Source organism: Ammospiza nelsoni, chromosome W, assembly GCF_027579445.1.
Source record: "Ammospiza nelsoni isolate bAmmNel1 chromosome W, bAmmNel1.pri, whole genome shotgun sequence".
Classification (NCBI taxonomy): Eukaryota; Metazoa; Chordata; class Aves; order Passeriformes; family Passerellidae; genus Ammospiza; species Ammospiza nelsoni.
The window spans coordinates 17,809,356-17,822,765 of NC_080668.1; the positions used below are offsets into that span (position 1 = coordinate 17,809,356).

Consider the following 13,410-nt stretch of genomic DNA (forward strand, 5'->3'; position numbering starts at 1 on the left):
ACGACTCGCTTCGCGCATGCGCGGGGGTGGTTGTTTTTCACAAAGCTGTTCTTAAAGTGACCTGGCAGCGTGCGGGCCAGCTGCCTTTGTACGGATATCGTAGTGTTGGGCGGCTGTCGTTGTCTTCTCAGCAATTCCGATGAAGCGTTCGTAGGGGACACGCTGATCTGGTTGGCAGGCTCTACGCAGCAGAGGCGTTGTTCAGTGTAACGTGAAGGTCGCGTTTTGTATGAGACCTTGACTTTTTTTTGTTTTCCTTGCAGTATATTTTTATACACTTCGTTAAAAATCATGGTGCTGGGGAAGGTGAAGAGTTTGACAATAAGCTTTGACTGTCTCAGTAACAGCAATATCCCCGTGTATTCTAGCGGGGACACAGTCTCAGGAAGGATCAGTTTAGAAGTTACTGGGGAAATTAGAGTGAAAGCTCTTAAAATTCATGCAAGAGGACATGCAAAAGTACGTTGGAGCGAATCTAGAAATGCTGGATCCAACACTGCCTATACACAAAATTACACTGAAGAAGTCGAGTATTTTAACTATAAGGACGTTCTAGTCGGGCATGCAAGAGGTAAGCTTTTCGCTTATTCATTCATTACATGCAGACATATTTCCAGAAAAAGATGTATCTTTGCTTGGTTTATCCCTCCTTAATACGCAGTCTCAGAGTGTTCACTATTTCTAAAGATGAGGAAATGCTGGTTACATTCTTAGGTTGTATTTTTGACTATTTGAACGTTTACTTAAAAGCATGTTGAGGTGCATTTTCAAAGTACCTGAAGACAGGACTTTTAAAAAATACCTGCCTTTTAACAGTCTTTTCATAAGGATTTGCATTGTTTTTTAATATGTGTTTTGTAATATAAAATTCCTTTTTTTTCTAGCAATATTAGTGTGATTTGTTTCTCTATGGGGAAAATAGCTGTTGAGTCAAAACCAGATATGTAGTAAATAATTTTCTTGGTAGCATCCTATCAAATCATAAGTGTAATTAAGATGTACCATTAGACGTTTTGACACATAACAGATACAGGTCTGACTTGCAGAATTATTTTTGAGGTTGATTCATTGTTGGCAGATAAAAGATTTCCTGTGGATTACTTTGATATGCTATCACTACTGCACCCGTAATTTTCCATTTCTTCCTTTGTTCTAAACTAGTATACTTGTAAATTACTTTAATTTCTTTTATTCAACTCCTCTATGGGGGACCCAGATGTAAAAATCTGTCTGAAAGGCCAAATAAGAGGTCATGGTTGTATGAATGGAGCATCGCTTCTGAGTTCTGGAACCTGCATTCAATGAAAACCTGGTCTGCTAAGCTCCTATAGAAATGGAAAGTGCCCTGCAAATTCCCTTATTTTGGGGTATGGAAATGGGGTATTACATTGTGAGTGGGACTGTGGGTCTTAAATTGGCTAATCTATTGTTTGCATAGTTACGTTGTTGTGAAAAACACATTCACACTCCTGTGAAAATTTAAAAAGTTTAATAAAGGACAATAGGAGAAAAGGATCATGGAGCAAAGGTTATTACAGCCAGGTGTATCTTGGCACTTAGCCAAGACCACACTCTTACATCTAGGGATACCCTTTAAATACCTTTTCCATTACATCAGCCTGTTGCATATTCATAGATCCTTATGCATATTTCTAAACTAGTTTACATTTTCCAGGAACTATTTTACACGGCCCCTCCTTGGGTCTGTCTTTTTAGAGCATGCGTGTTTCTTGGCTATGGTTTTGTCTCCTCTTTATCACTTCCAGTTTGGGCCTTGGTCCACACTGCCTTCAAACGGTGAGTGCTGATAGCTGGCATATCTGTAGCAGGTGTCCTCATCCTGTGTTCATTGGATTTTATCCCATCATAGCAGGCATTTTTACACAAGCATAGCTATTTCACTACTATGTCTAAACTTAATTAACAACAGAAATAAAAATGATATCTTTATAACAAAGTTACTTTAACATCACACATATAAAATCCATTTTAATATTTGTGAAAAGCCTATATTCTATGTTGGGACCCTGGATGCTGAGAATTTTCAACTTTTTGTGCTTAAAGGCACAGACCCACAAGAGTGCACTGCATTTGACCTGAGGCTGTGGAGAAGACTTCCAAAATTGATTGATTGCACTGGGAATATGGGTGTGTAGTTGGTTACAAGTGTGTAATATCACAGGGTGGAAAACTTAAAGTTTGGGATTTTAGAATATAGAAATAAATATGAAGAAAAATGGAGGTTTTAAGGTGGAGGCAGGTTGTTCTTCTTTACCTTCTTCCTTCTTCATGGGTTTGGGTGATGTTTTTTAATTGGACAGAAAAATCTGCATTGCAGGCTTAGAGGGATCAGTTATTGGGTTAAAAGGGAAAATAATCTAGATGTCATTTCTTATTTGGATAGTTTAGTCTTAAAAGACCTTGTAACAAGAGATAGCCATTTTGTTCCTTGCTAATGAAAGGCTGCAGAACTCATGGTTGTGAGACTGCTTCACTGATAAGAAATAATAAACACCTGAGTCTGAACATGAACTACTGTCTCAAGTGCCTTCAATCTAGTCCAGAGAAACCGATAACTGGTGCCTCCGTGTAAAAGTGGCAGCTCAGTAAGAAGAAACTGTGCCAGGAACCCTTGATGAAAACCAGGACACAGGAAAATTTCTCCGCAGATGAACATCTTGGTGTTTGGACATTCGGAAAACCCGGTGGAAGGAGCCAATTCCCGTAACATTCAGGTCACGGAACAGACCAGGCCCATGAACAGCAGACCCATTAGGGTCCGGTAAGCTGTCAAGGAGTCAGGATGGGGAGTAACCCCTCAAAAACTGAATTGGATGTCCTAAATAATCTAGAAATATTGATGAAATAGCATCTCACTCGAGTCTCAAGACAGGAACCGGAACTTTTGTCATCCTGGGTGAGGGAGGTGTGCCCAAATATCTTTTAATATCTTATTTGACCCAAATCTGTGGGAAGATGTAAATACTAAGCTTTACCACGTGGCTATGCATAAAGGCAAAAATGCTGCGAGACTGCTTTTTGTTGGTAGAGTTGTGCATGAAGTTTTACATGCGGCAAAATGCAAGAAACCCTTTGCAGAGGCTGCTTTGCAAACATCTCTGTGGCTGCAGGGCGTTTCCTCGCAGGCTGGAAACCAGGGACCTGCGGCCCCCACAGGAGGAAAGACTGTCCCCCCCCCTTTTCCCCCTGAATTACAAGAGGGAGGTCTTATCCCTATAAATGCTGTCTTGGAGTCATCCCCTGGTCCGGGAGAGGTGCGCAGTGGGGGTGATGCAGCCCAGGCAAAGCCCGAAAGGGAAGCAGGGGGATTTCCCAAGATGAAACTGTTGGTGGGGGAGGTGGACGAAGCAGACATGGCATTTTTTGAATTCTTTACATCTACGCGTATCTCGGAGATAGAAGCGGGAGGGGCTCGGGAAGCCACCGCTTTCCCCACCCCTCTCGACACCTTGGGGGCAGCTCCAAACGGCTGAACCAGCCTCCGGAGCTGGGGTGGCAACCCCCCTGTTACCTGATGGTCCACCCATAGCTCCTGCCCCCGTCCAAGCCCCAAAACCGACGTCAGAAGGGTCTCTCCAGCCCCCTCGGTCAGCAGGGGCGGCCCCGCACCCAGTAGACGTCTGATTTGTCCCACCCCCTCCCGCCTTCGAGCCCCAGGCTACGGCACAAAGGGCGGAACCCAGATCGAGTGGGTCGGACGTCATTCCACGGCCTGGAGCAGCATCTCCCCTCCAGCCCGCGCAGCCAAAAGCAGTGGGAGGGATAGCCTGAAGTGATACGTGGAATAAATAGACTCCACAACCAGATATAGTTATGAAGTGGGTATGTATGTCAGCGCCCGGCGCAAGCGAGATAGCTCTCATGAAAACTTGTGCCCCGAGCCTCAGCCTGACCCACATGTTTATTCACAAAGGTGTTCCATATGCAATACATTGCAGAACTTTCCATGCATATTCAAGCCCTGGCCCTGCCTGTCCTCGCCTCGCATGGTAATTAGATCCACGCCCTTCTGGGCATGCGTTGTTTGCTGTGGTGGTTGCACGGGGGTCTCTCGGTAGTCTCTGAGGCTGAAGACTGTGGTCTTCATCACGACAACTTTTGAACTTTTCTCCTTTGCGCGTGCACTTTTGGTCCCTTGGTGCTTATCTGAGTACGTCTGTCGGCCTTGATCAGCTTGGAGACGGAGGAGTCCCTTTATCTGGGTTCTTTGCATCCCTTGGTCTCCTCTGGTATTGTTCTTTATGCAAGAAGCTTCCGAAATTTGCGTTTTCCTATGCCCTTTGTACCATGGCAGAGGTTTCTTTAGTAAAAAGGTTAAATTTCAACACATAGTTCTACAGGCTAAATTTTAAATGCCTAATTCATATTACTAACTCAAGTGAACTCCAAAAATCTCTATTTTAGCTCCCCCTGATCCCGCTCCAGCAGCGTCAGCAGAGCCTGAGAGGTCGCTAACCATAGCTCCCCCAGGGGACGGGGACATTTTAACCCTGCAGAAGCGCTCCCCACAGACAGGGGACTCCCTGACTTACTGGGGACCAGCCCGAGAGCGGGTGGATCGCTCCCCCGTGCATAACAGTTTAAAACCCTGAAATGCTCGCAAGATACGCAATCTGCGCAGCCAGGAACTGCACAGACAGATCAGGCTACGCAAAGTGCGCAGCCACCGCGAACAGCGAAAAATAAGGAATTAGCGCAGCCCGGTGCAGGTAGGATGGCATCCAGCGGGGTGGCCCCAGCAGCTCCGTGGCAATTTTTAAATGTAACAAGCACGGCTTTGCCTTCAGCAAGTTCACAGAGCCTGATGGGGACAAGCTGGGGGCAAACAGAGGTTGCGGGAGAACAGGAACCACTTGGAACAAGCGTACGGGAAGACAGTTCGTATTCCAGACCGAGGGTTACAAACAGACCCAGAAATCACAATCGGTGGTTCACTAATGCCCATCGCTGCGGCGGGGATTCTTCCTTCCCTGCCTGCTTTCTTACAAATGCCAACAGACCGCACGGCAATAGACGCGGTCTTCCCGGGTCCTTGTGTTAAAAATAGGTTAGAAACAGTTGTAAAATAGTTGATTGTTAAGCATGTACTGTTAGTTTGGTTATTATATTGTAAAAGGGATTAAAAGGGTTGTGAAAAATCCATATTTTATGAATGGCTTTTCGCAAATATTAAAATTAATATTGTATGTGTTAGAAAGTTATGCTGTATTAATTTTCTTAAGTAGTGTGTAAATTTTGCTTTAGGTTATAACATAATGTAAAATAGAAACTATGCTATGTCAGATACTTGTTTTTAAAGAGAGGACTCGCAGCAAGATAGCAGCCACAGGACACCGAAATCTTTCAGAGAAAAAGAATTTATTGCTCTCCTATCAGAAGAAACTAACTCCTTCCTGCCTTGCTCAGTGCTGAAGACACCATTAGGATTAGGAGGAAGAAGTTGACACTGACCAGACAGAATCCTGTGTTTGAATGGAATTTATGCATCATGTATGAGGTGTATGAATATGCAACAGGTTATTGTTTTTAAGGGTTAATCCTCTGTTAGCGGGTGTCCATTTTCGGGCTTATTTTTCCCAGAAAGAGGTAGCCGGACTGTTCGTAAGTCTTTGTTTCTATTGTCTCATATTGTCCTAATCACAATTGTTCAAATTTTTATTACTCTAATTATATTACTATTTTTATAACCATTTCATTACTATTAAACTTTTAAAATTTTAAAAACAAGCGATTGACGTTTTTCACAAGGTAGTTGTAAGAAATATGGTACTCAACGTACCATAATACACCTAAGTAAAGTGCACCACTCCCCAAGCGAAACGAGCCAGCCTGGACAGAACTGTAATGGGCCAATCAAGTGCCTTAAACCGTCATGCAAATGAAGGATCCAAAAAGGAACCAATCCAGAGGGACAAAAACCAGGATAAAAAGGGGCTTCTGACCCACTGAAGGTGTGCTGCTCCATCTGGGACATCAGGGACATCCCTACATCGCTGCTCGGCCCTCAGGCCCCCATGCTTTAGGACTTTCTTTTTCCTATAAAAAATGCTGAAATCACTTTAGTACCAAGAGCCTAATCTCATTTTTAACAGCTTGGGGGCTTCGCTGGGATATGACCGCGTCAAGCGAGATGTAAGTTAGAATTAAGAAGGAAATATTTCACAGAAAGAGTGGTCAGATACTGGAATCATTTGCCCAGTGAGGTGGTGGAGTCATCATCCCTTGAAGAATTCAAAAAAAGACTGGATGTGGCACTTGCTGCCATGATCTAGTTGAACAGTTAGAACATCGACTGGACTTGATGATCTTATAGGTCTCTTCCAGTCTTGAACTTCTGTGATTCTGTGACCTCACCCACCTGAAGGACAGGATGCCCGCCTATCTCCTCCACGGAGGGACCTTGCCTAGGTATCCAGGGGGAGAGGCCTGAGGCATGCATGAGGCACAGTGGAGCTGGTAAGTATCACCCATCCACAGGCAGGGGACCGGGGTGGGGGGGTGGGGTGGGGGGGTGTGTGTGTGTGTTTGAGACTGGTATAAATTATCAAATTGGTAGCCAAATTTATAAAGAATATAACAAAGATTTATTAGATCAATAACAAAAAAAATAGAATTTCAAAAAACCACCACAGCCAAGACAGCGTCAGCCCCGGGTGCGGGCGCTGAGTGAACCAAGGTTCGACTGACAAAGTGACAGCGTCTCCCCAAGAGGTTCACCCCGAGTGTTTCGAGCAGCTTGCTTATATACAGTTTATTCTGCCTGAAGCAGGGATAACCGAACGTTTCTTTGTCTCTCTTTACATGTAGAACTGCATCTATACATGTGCAGGATCAGACAAAGGTAAGTCCAAGGGTCCAGACAAAATGTCTGAGTATCTAGGCAGAGTCTGTATTCACATGTAGTAGAGTGACGCCAGTTCCTGAGCAGGGCAGATGAAATCATTTCAGGTGCAGGTCTTGTGAGTAGCTGAGACATTCCATTAATCATGGTCCAGGCTGGTTTAGATGCTGTCTGCCCAGGTGCAGATGCCAGGGAAGTCATGATGATGGCCAGACGCAGTCCCGTTCATACATTAACAGACCTGATATTAACGCTGTCCAGGAACTAGTTGAATAAAAATAAGACTATGCTCCCAGCCAGAGTGGTCAAAGACATAACTTTGGACTTTTACAATATTTTATACATATATAGCATGAATTATCTCTACCATATACTACAAGACGGAGCCAGAAGCCCAAGCGGCACGGAGCCCCGGAGTGTGGACCTCTTATACCAAGGTTTCAGATCTCCTCGAGGAGACCATCTGGGAACGGAGGGAAGCGAAAAACGGAAGATTAAATGACTCCCCCCCAATCCTCCTTTTTCTGGCATCTAGGGGCAGGCCCCGTTAAAGCCTGACAAGCCACTGTCCCTCTTAGGATGTAGAGGGCCTTGGTGAGAGAGTGAGTCACATGCAAACAAGCCATTCTCCAGGCGGGTGGGGGGCTGTGGCATAAAGGTGTGAGTGATCTGCAAGATCAGCCTCTTTAGTGAAATGACACCAGAGGCGATCAGTTTGAGTCCTTCCCGGAGACTCAGCTGTCGCAGACATTTCTCCACAGAAATCCTTTTCTTTCATATTTCTGTGTCTTCGGGAGCCAGAGGCCCCCGAAGAGAAGGTAAACAATTATTATCAGCTGCTGTGGAATGCAATAGGATTCACCTTGATTGGCTCATTTTCTATGTTTATAATTAAGGGCCAATCATCAGTGCAAGCCAGGGGACTGAGTCCCTGGACACAACTTTGTTGTGGATTCTTTTCTATCTATTCTTAGCTTAGCTAGCAGCTCTGCAAACCTCTCTCTATATTCTATTAGTATAGTAATAATGTATTATATATCATATATTAATAAATTCAGCCTTCTGATCAAGATACAAGATTCACCGTCTCTCTCTCACCAGCAGCGACCCACTCAGGCCGCTGTAATATCTGGTGACCCCTCGTGTCAGAGCAAAAATTAATCTGATAAGACCAGAGGAGCAAAATTGCTGCACTGGGTAAAAATCCTGTATGTGTAGCATTTGATGGTTGCTCTGAAGCGACCTCAGAAAGTGGATTCAAGCCAGGAGCTGAAGAACCGAAGATCCTGATTTGGACAGAGTTCACAGCCAAGGCTGACCACAAAGAGAATCTTTCTTCTGGAAAACCATCAGGAAAGATGATGGAAAAGAGCAGCAGACCTGTGGAGCTGGCCAGAGCAAGCTGGACTCTTTCAAAAGGTACTGTTCACTTTTCTATCCCTGATGAACCAGCCCTTCGTAGCTTGTGGCTGTTTGTATGGCAGACCCATGCCTTGCCAGAAGAGATTCAATTCTCCCCTTCAGAGGAGAAAAAAATAGCCCTCTGGAAACATTGGTGCAGGGAAGACGGTTTCTTTTTGTCAAAAACAGATATCTATGAATTCTTTCGATGGGCAAAGCTTTTTGGGTTCTTTGCTGATGTCTTATATGCTTTAGATGCTTTTGTCTGGGAGTGCATGGACTCGATTATCCAGTGCGTCTACCTGGAGGGACGCGTGTTGCCTTCCATCTACCCAGCATTTATAAAGCTTTTCCCAGTCCTGAAGCGCAGAGCAGCTTGTTTTCAGTGGATCTCTAATTGTTATGGCCAAGCTCCGTTTCCACCACCTTTGGCAGAAGACGCGGTGGGGGAGGACATTTTTCTTCCCAGCCCCCCTGCTTCACGGCGGGGGGGGGGCGAAACTTCGCGGCGCGAAGAAGTTTTTTTTACTCTTGCTCCGGAGCATGCTCAGATGGAGCCTCCTCCTTCCCCCCCTTCTCTCTCTCCGGGGGGATGGGAGCGGCCGCTCAAGCCAGCGCCGGCCTCTCAGACTCCGCCTTCAGAAACGGGGGCGGCACCGGTCTCCGAGGTTTCCTCCACGGCCCTGCTAGAGCCGTCACTCCAGGAGATCCCGTCTCCGCCTCTCCAGGAGGTCCCGCCCGCGGTGGCACCGGCCTCCCTGCCCCCGCCAGAGCCTGTGTCGGAGAAGGCCGAAGAGACAGCACTTCCGCCGATTGACCTGTTGCTAAGCAACGGCGACGCTTCGCCGCTCCTCCCAGCTCCGCTGGTGCCCGTGCCGTGCCCGCCGCCGTTTTCAGAGCCCAAGGACGCAGCACCAGCGTGTTCCCGCGTGTCCCCGCCGCCTCCACAGCAGACCCCAGAGTCAGCAGCAGAAAACGGAGTTGAGCCCGCGGGACCCTCGGAGCAGCCCGCGGCGGATCCCACGCTCAGCGCAATTCCCTCCCCAGTTTCGGCTCCCTCCCTGATGCTTCCACCGGACGTCCCAGCAGTCGCTCCGGCAGGGGGTCTCTCCTTCCGTGGAACGGGGGCTGCCCGCCAGCTCACTGTTGTGGCAGTCCAGCTGCCTGTTTTTAAGATCAGCATTCTCGGCGGTTTGGGGGGTGGTTTTTCGGGGATTGTCCCATGGAGGCCGCCGCCTCTCTTGCGTCCTAGTGGCATGGGGGGGCAGGTGCATCCAGAGAGTTCTGCCTCTGATCCCCAGCCCGGAGGGGATGGGGATGAAGCCAGGGGCGGATGAGAGACAAACCCGATGTATTGCAGAGGGAGAGGGCACAGTTGGAGGAGACCATAGCTGGTTTGCTGTGGGAAACAAACATTCCCAGACCCGAGATGAAGATTCTCGGGGCAGCTTCTATTTCCCTGCTGCTGGCATGCCTCAGTGGTTTAGGGGAAAGGAAGCGTCTCACTACCCGTGCTGCCATTGTGCTGGCAGCAAGGCTCAGGCCCGTAGGAATGCAGAGCCTTCCTCATGGGTTTGGCCTGGGATGCTGGGCTCAGGAAATTCCTGGGCCGGGCCCGCTGCGAGGCCTCTTGATGTTTCTAGGGGTTCTGGTTTGTCCTACCGGTCCGGGTCCCCCTGTGTGAGCCAGTTTTGGGGTTCCTGGTCCAGTATGGGCCAGGGCCCCCAGGGCCTTTTCTTTCTCTGGCATTGCTTTGCTTGGCTGCTGCTCTTTTGCTTTTCGATCAAAAAAAAAAAAAAAAAAAAAAAATTTAAAAATTAAATAAAAAAGATTGAAAATAGGCGGGCAGCAGCTCTGAAGTGCTGAAGCACTGAAGGGCCAGAAAAGGACATTCTAAAAATTGTTCAAATTGTTTCAAATTGTTTAAAATTGTGTTATGCTGTTTCAGGACCAAAAAGGACTCTCAGATGTCCAAAAGAAACAACTTCAGCTGATGGACTGTTCCTGAAACTCAGCTGCATGGACTTGAATTCTCTTTGCATTGTTTCTTGCAATTTTCTTATACTGTAGGATTGTTTTAGTGAATTATTAGTATTCTATATTTTATAGGTGAAGGAATTTCCTGTTCATTCCACATCAGCATTTTTCTTTTATTTTTATACAATTTAGAAAGGTGAGATGTCGCAGACATTTCTCCACAGAAATCCTTTTCTTTCATATTTCTGTGTCTTCGGGAGCCAGAGGCCCCCGAAGAGAAGGTAAACAATTATTATCAGCTGCTGTGGAATGCAATAGGATTCACCTTGATTGGCTCATTTTCTATGTTTATAATTAAGGGCCAATCATCAGTGCAAGCCAGGGGACTGAGTCCCTGGACACAACTTTGTTGTGGATTCTTTTCTATCTATTCTTAGCTTAGCTAGCAGCTCTGCAAACCTCTCTCTATATTCTATTAGTATAGTAATAATGTATTATATATCATATATTAATAAATTCAGCCTTCTGATCAAGATACAAGATTCACCGTCTCTCTCTCACCAGCAGCGACCCACTCAGGCCGCTGTAATACTCAGCAATACTGAAGCCCAGAGGCCGACCCCAGGTGAGGAGGGCTGCAGTATTATAGGACTTTTTAGCAGCATGGCTGAGAGGAGTAGTTGTGTGGCACATCCTTCAGGGTACGAAGGTGGGAAGTCCAGCCTGGGCAAGGTGCAGACATCTGAACTCCTGACTCCAAAACTATCTCTAGGGAAGAGGGATAGCCAAGCCTTGGGAGAGGTGGAAGGAGTCAGGGTGGGGCCTTACACGAACCAATGATTCTCTGACAACAGGGATCTGCTTCGTGTGAGCCTTAGAGGTATGCTAATGTTTCCTTCCCCTGTTCAATAAAAGGAATAGGGAAACTCCAGAGTGCTGAACCTAGGTCAGTGGGGAAACTTAGTGTGTCAGTACAGACGGTTCTGAGGTGTCAGAAAAAAGTACCTTATGTGGTCGGAGAAGGCAAAGCACCAAGAACCAGAGAAGTATGAATGAACAGGTCTGATGTGTGAATGGACATGTAATTGAATGTGAGATAGAGTGTCTCTCCTGCAGTGTGTGTGTGAGTGAAAAAGAGTAAGTACTCCTTAGATAAGGAGCCAGATAAGAGTGTCCAGGGGCACCCAAGTCAATTGCTACAAGGAGACCTTTCAGCATAAACAGAAAGAGATTGGAAAGATATTCTCTCCTAAGTAAAACAAGAGTAAAACAGAACTTTTAAAGGACCAGTAACAGTAAGTAGTTTTATTTACCAGTCCGAAAGCTTATAGTAACTAAAAATCACTATGGGTCAGACCCCCAGTACACGGGGAGGGCGATCAAAGAGAAAAAATAAGAAGATTCCTCCTGGAAGCCCCCTAGGTGATTTACTGGATGACTGGAATAAGTGGGAAACAACTAGAAAGTTAGATCAAGTAAGGATGGTTTATTATTGTGTGAAACATTGGCCAAAGAGGAAATTACAGCAAAAATCCTTAAAGTGGCCTGTGACAGTGGTCACAAGGGTTTTCAGGGTGAAAAGAGAAGCGAGAATGTTGACCTCATGTTCAGAAGGCTTGATTTATTATTTTATGATATACATTACATTATAACTATACTAAAAGAAATAGAAGGAAAAGTTCTCTGAAGGCTAGCTAAGCTAAGAATAGAAAAGAATGAATAATAAAGGTCTGTGTCTCAGCAGAGAGCGAGACCCAGTTCTGCCGTGAGTGGTCAGTAAATCCAAACATCCACAGGAGACCAATCACGGATCCACCTGTTGCATTCCACAGCAGCAGATAACCATTGTTTACACTTAGTTGCTGAAACTTCTCAGCTTCAGCAGGAAAAATTCTAACGAAAGGATTTTAATGAAAAGATGTCTGTGACAGTGGCCCTGGTATAGAAGTTGAGATATGTGGTTATGTAATTTATTATATCAGCAAGTATGTAACCAAGAAAACCCTAATTCAGAAGAAGTAGAGTATGTTACTCGTTGGGTGAAATTATTAAAAGGAGATTCTAAGGTATACAAACTGAAAAAGGATAAAGAGCAGAAATCAGAGGAAAAATATTAAGAAAACGAAGGAGTTATTCAAAAAAGGTGGGATCCCTTGGACTATGCAACCCCACCAGTTCTCCCTCCTAACTATTAAGCTACCCTCCACTTAACTCCCAGCCTCCTGCTTCTCAAAACCTATCTTTATCCCCTCCAGTGATCCCTGCCTCTCCTCTATCTCCCCAGGGAATCTCCATGTAATTTTTACCTCCTCCAACAACCCCACTCCCCCATATATATCCACCCCTTGATGCTTTTTCCCTGCTGCTTTGTACCCCCACTAACTTGCAGCTTGCTTCACCTGTAAGTCAGAATACAACATATTTCCCCGAGAAAAAAAACCCTGGATATATCCTCCAACCTAACAACTGAACCCTCCCAAAGTGATAACAAAGAATAAGTGAGCCAGTCGAGTAACCATTCAGATGCTGGCAATTACTGTAATACCAGATCAAAAAGTAGTGTAAGGGCAGAGGTAAATCATGACAGGCTGTATCCCCTGAGGGAAGCACCATTAAGTAGGGGGGTGTGAGAGTCTGTCCAAATTTTCCCTCATCTGCCTCATGATCGATCGTCCTTGGGAGACCACTGAAGAGAAGACCCCCCCCCCCCCCCCCCCCCCCCCCCCGTCTAGAATATCTGTCTCTGAAGGACAAAAGTCACATGCCACGGGCCCTGAGACCTGAAAGCTAAGTGGCTAAGTGTTAAGCTATTGTTTTCGCTGTATGCTAAGAAGGGGGCACTGTGCCCCATTTGCAACAATAGCAGCTTTGGAAGCTTTCCCACCTCTCAGCCTGGCTGGACTTCTCCTGAGTTTCAGGTGGTCTCCCACAGAAGATCCTCATCTGTTTTACAACGACCGTGACAGACAGACTGAGATGTAAGAAGCCTCACCATTGAGGACTGAGACATGAAAAGGCCCCTCTGCTCCTTCCAAGGACTGGGACTGACACCCCCAGCCCAGGGGAGGTGTGTGGGGGAGGCAAGCTGACCAAAGCGAGATGTTTGCTTGCAGGTTGTGACCACTGGACCGAGAACACAATGGCTGTCATTTACTGCTGAGAACATAGAC

General features: G+C 46.0%; 1 protein-coding gene across 2 annotated transcripts; it reads left to right on the forward strand.

Annotated features, from left to right (window-relative positions):
* The first annotated feature begins 103 nt into the window (after nt 1-103).
* On the forward strand, nt 104-12,893 carry LOC132086196 (proline-rich protein 36-like). Of its 2 annotated transcripts, XM_059491672.1 has the most exons (4): nt 104-571; nt 6,335-6,477; nt 6,829-6,862; nt 7,214-12,893. In XM_059491672.1, the coding sequence occupies exon 4, from the start codon at nt 8,221-8,223 to the stop codon at nt 9,598-9,600; it is 1,380 nt and encodes a 459-aa protein (XP_059347655.1). In that variant the 5' UTR covers nt 104-571; nt 6,335-6,477; nt 6,829-6,862; nt 7,214-8,220; the 3' UTR covers nt 9,601-12,893. The 2 variants fall into 2 exon arrangements, with proteins under 2 accessions (XP_059347655.1, XP_059347656.1); XM_059491673.1 differs by lacking the exon at nt 6,829-6,862.
* The last annotated feature ends 517 nt before the right edge of the window (nt 12,894-13,410 follow it).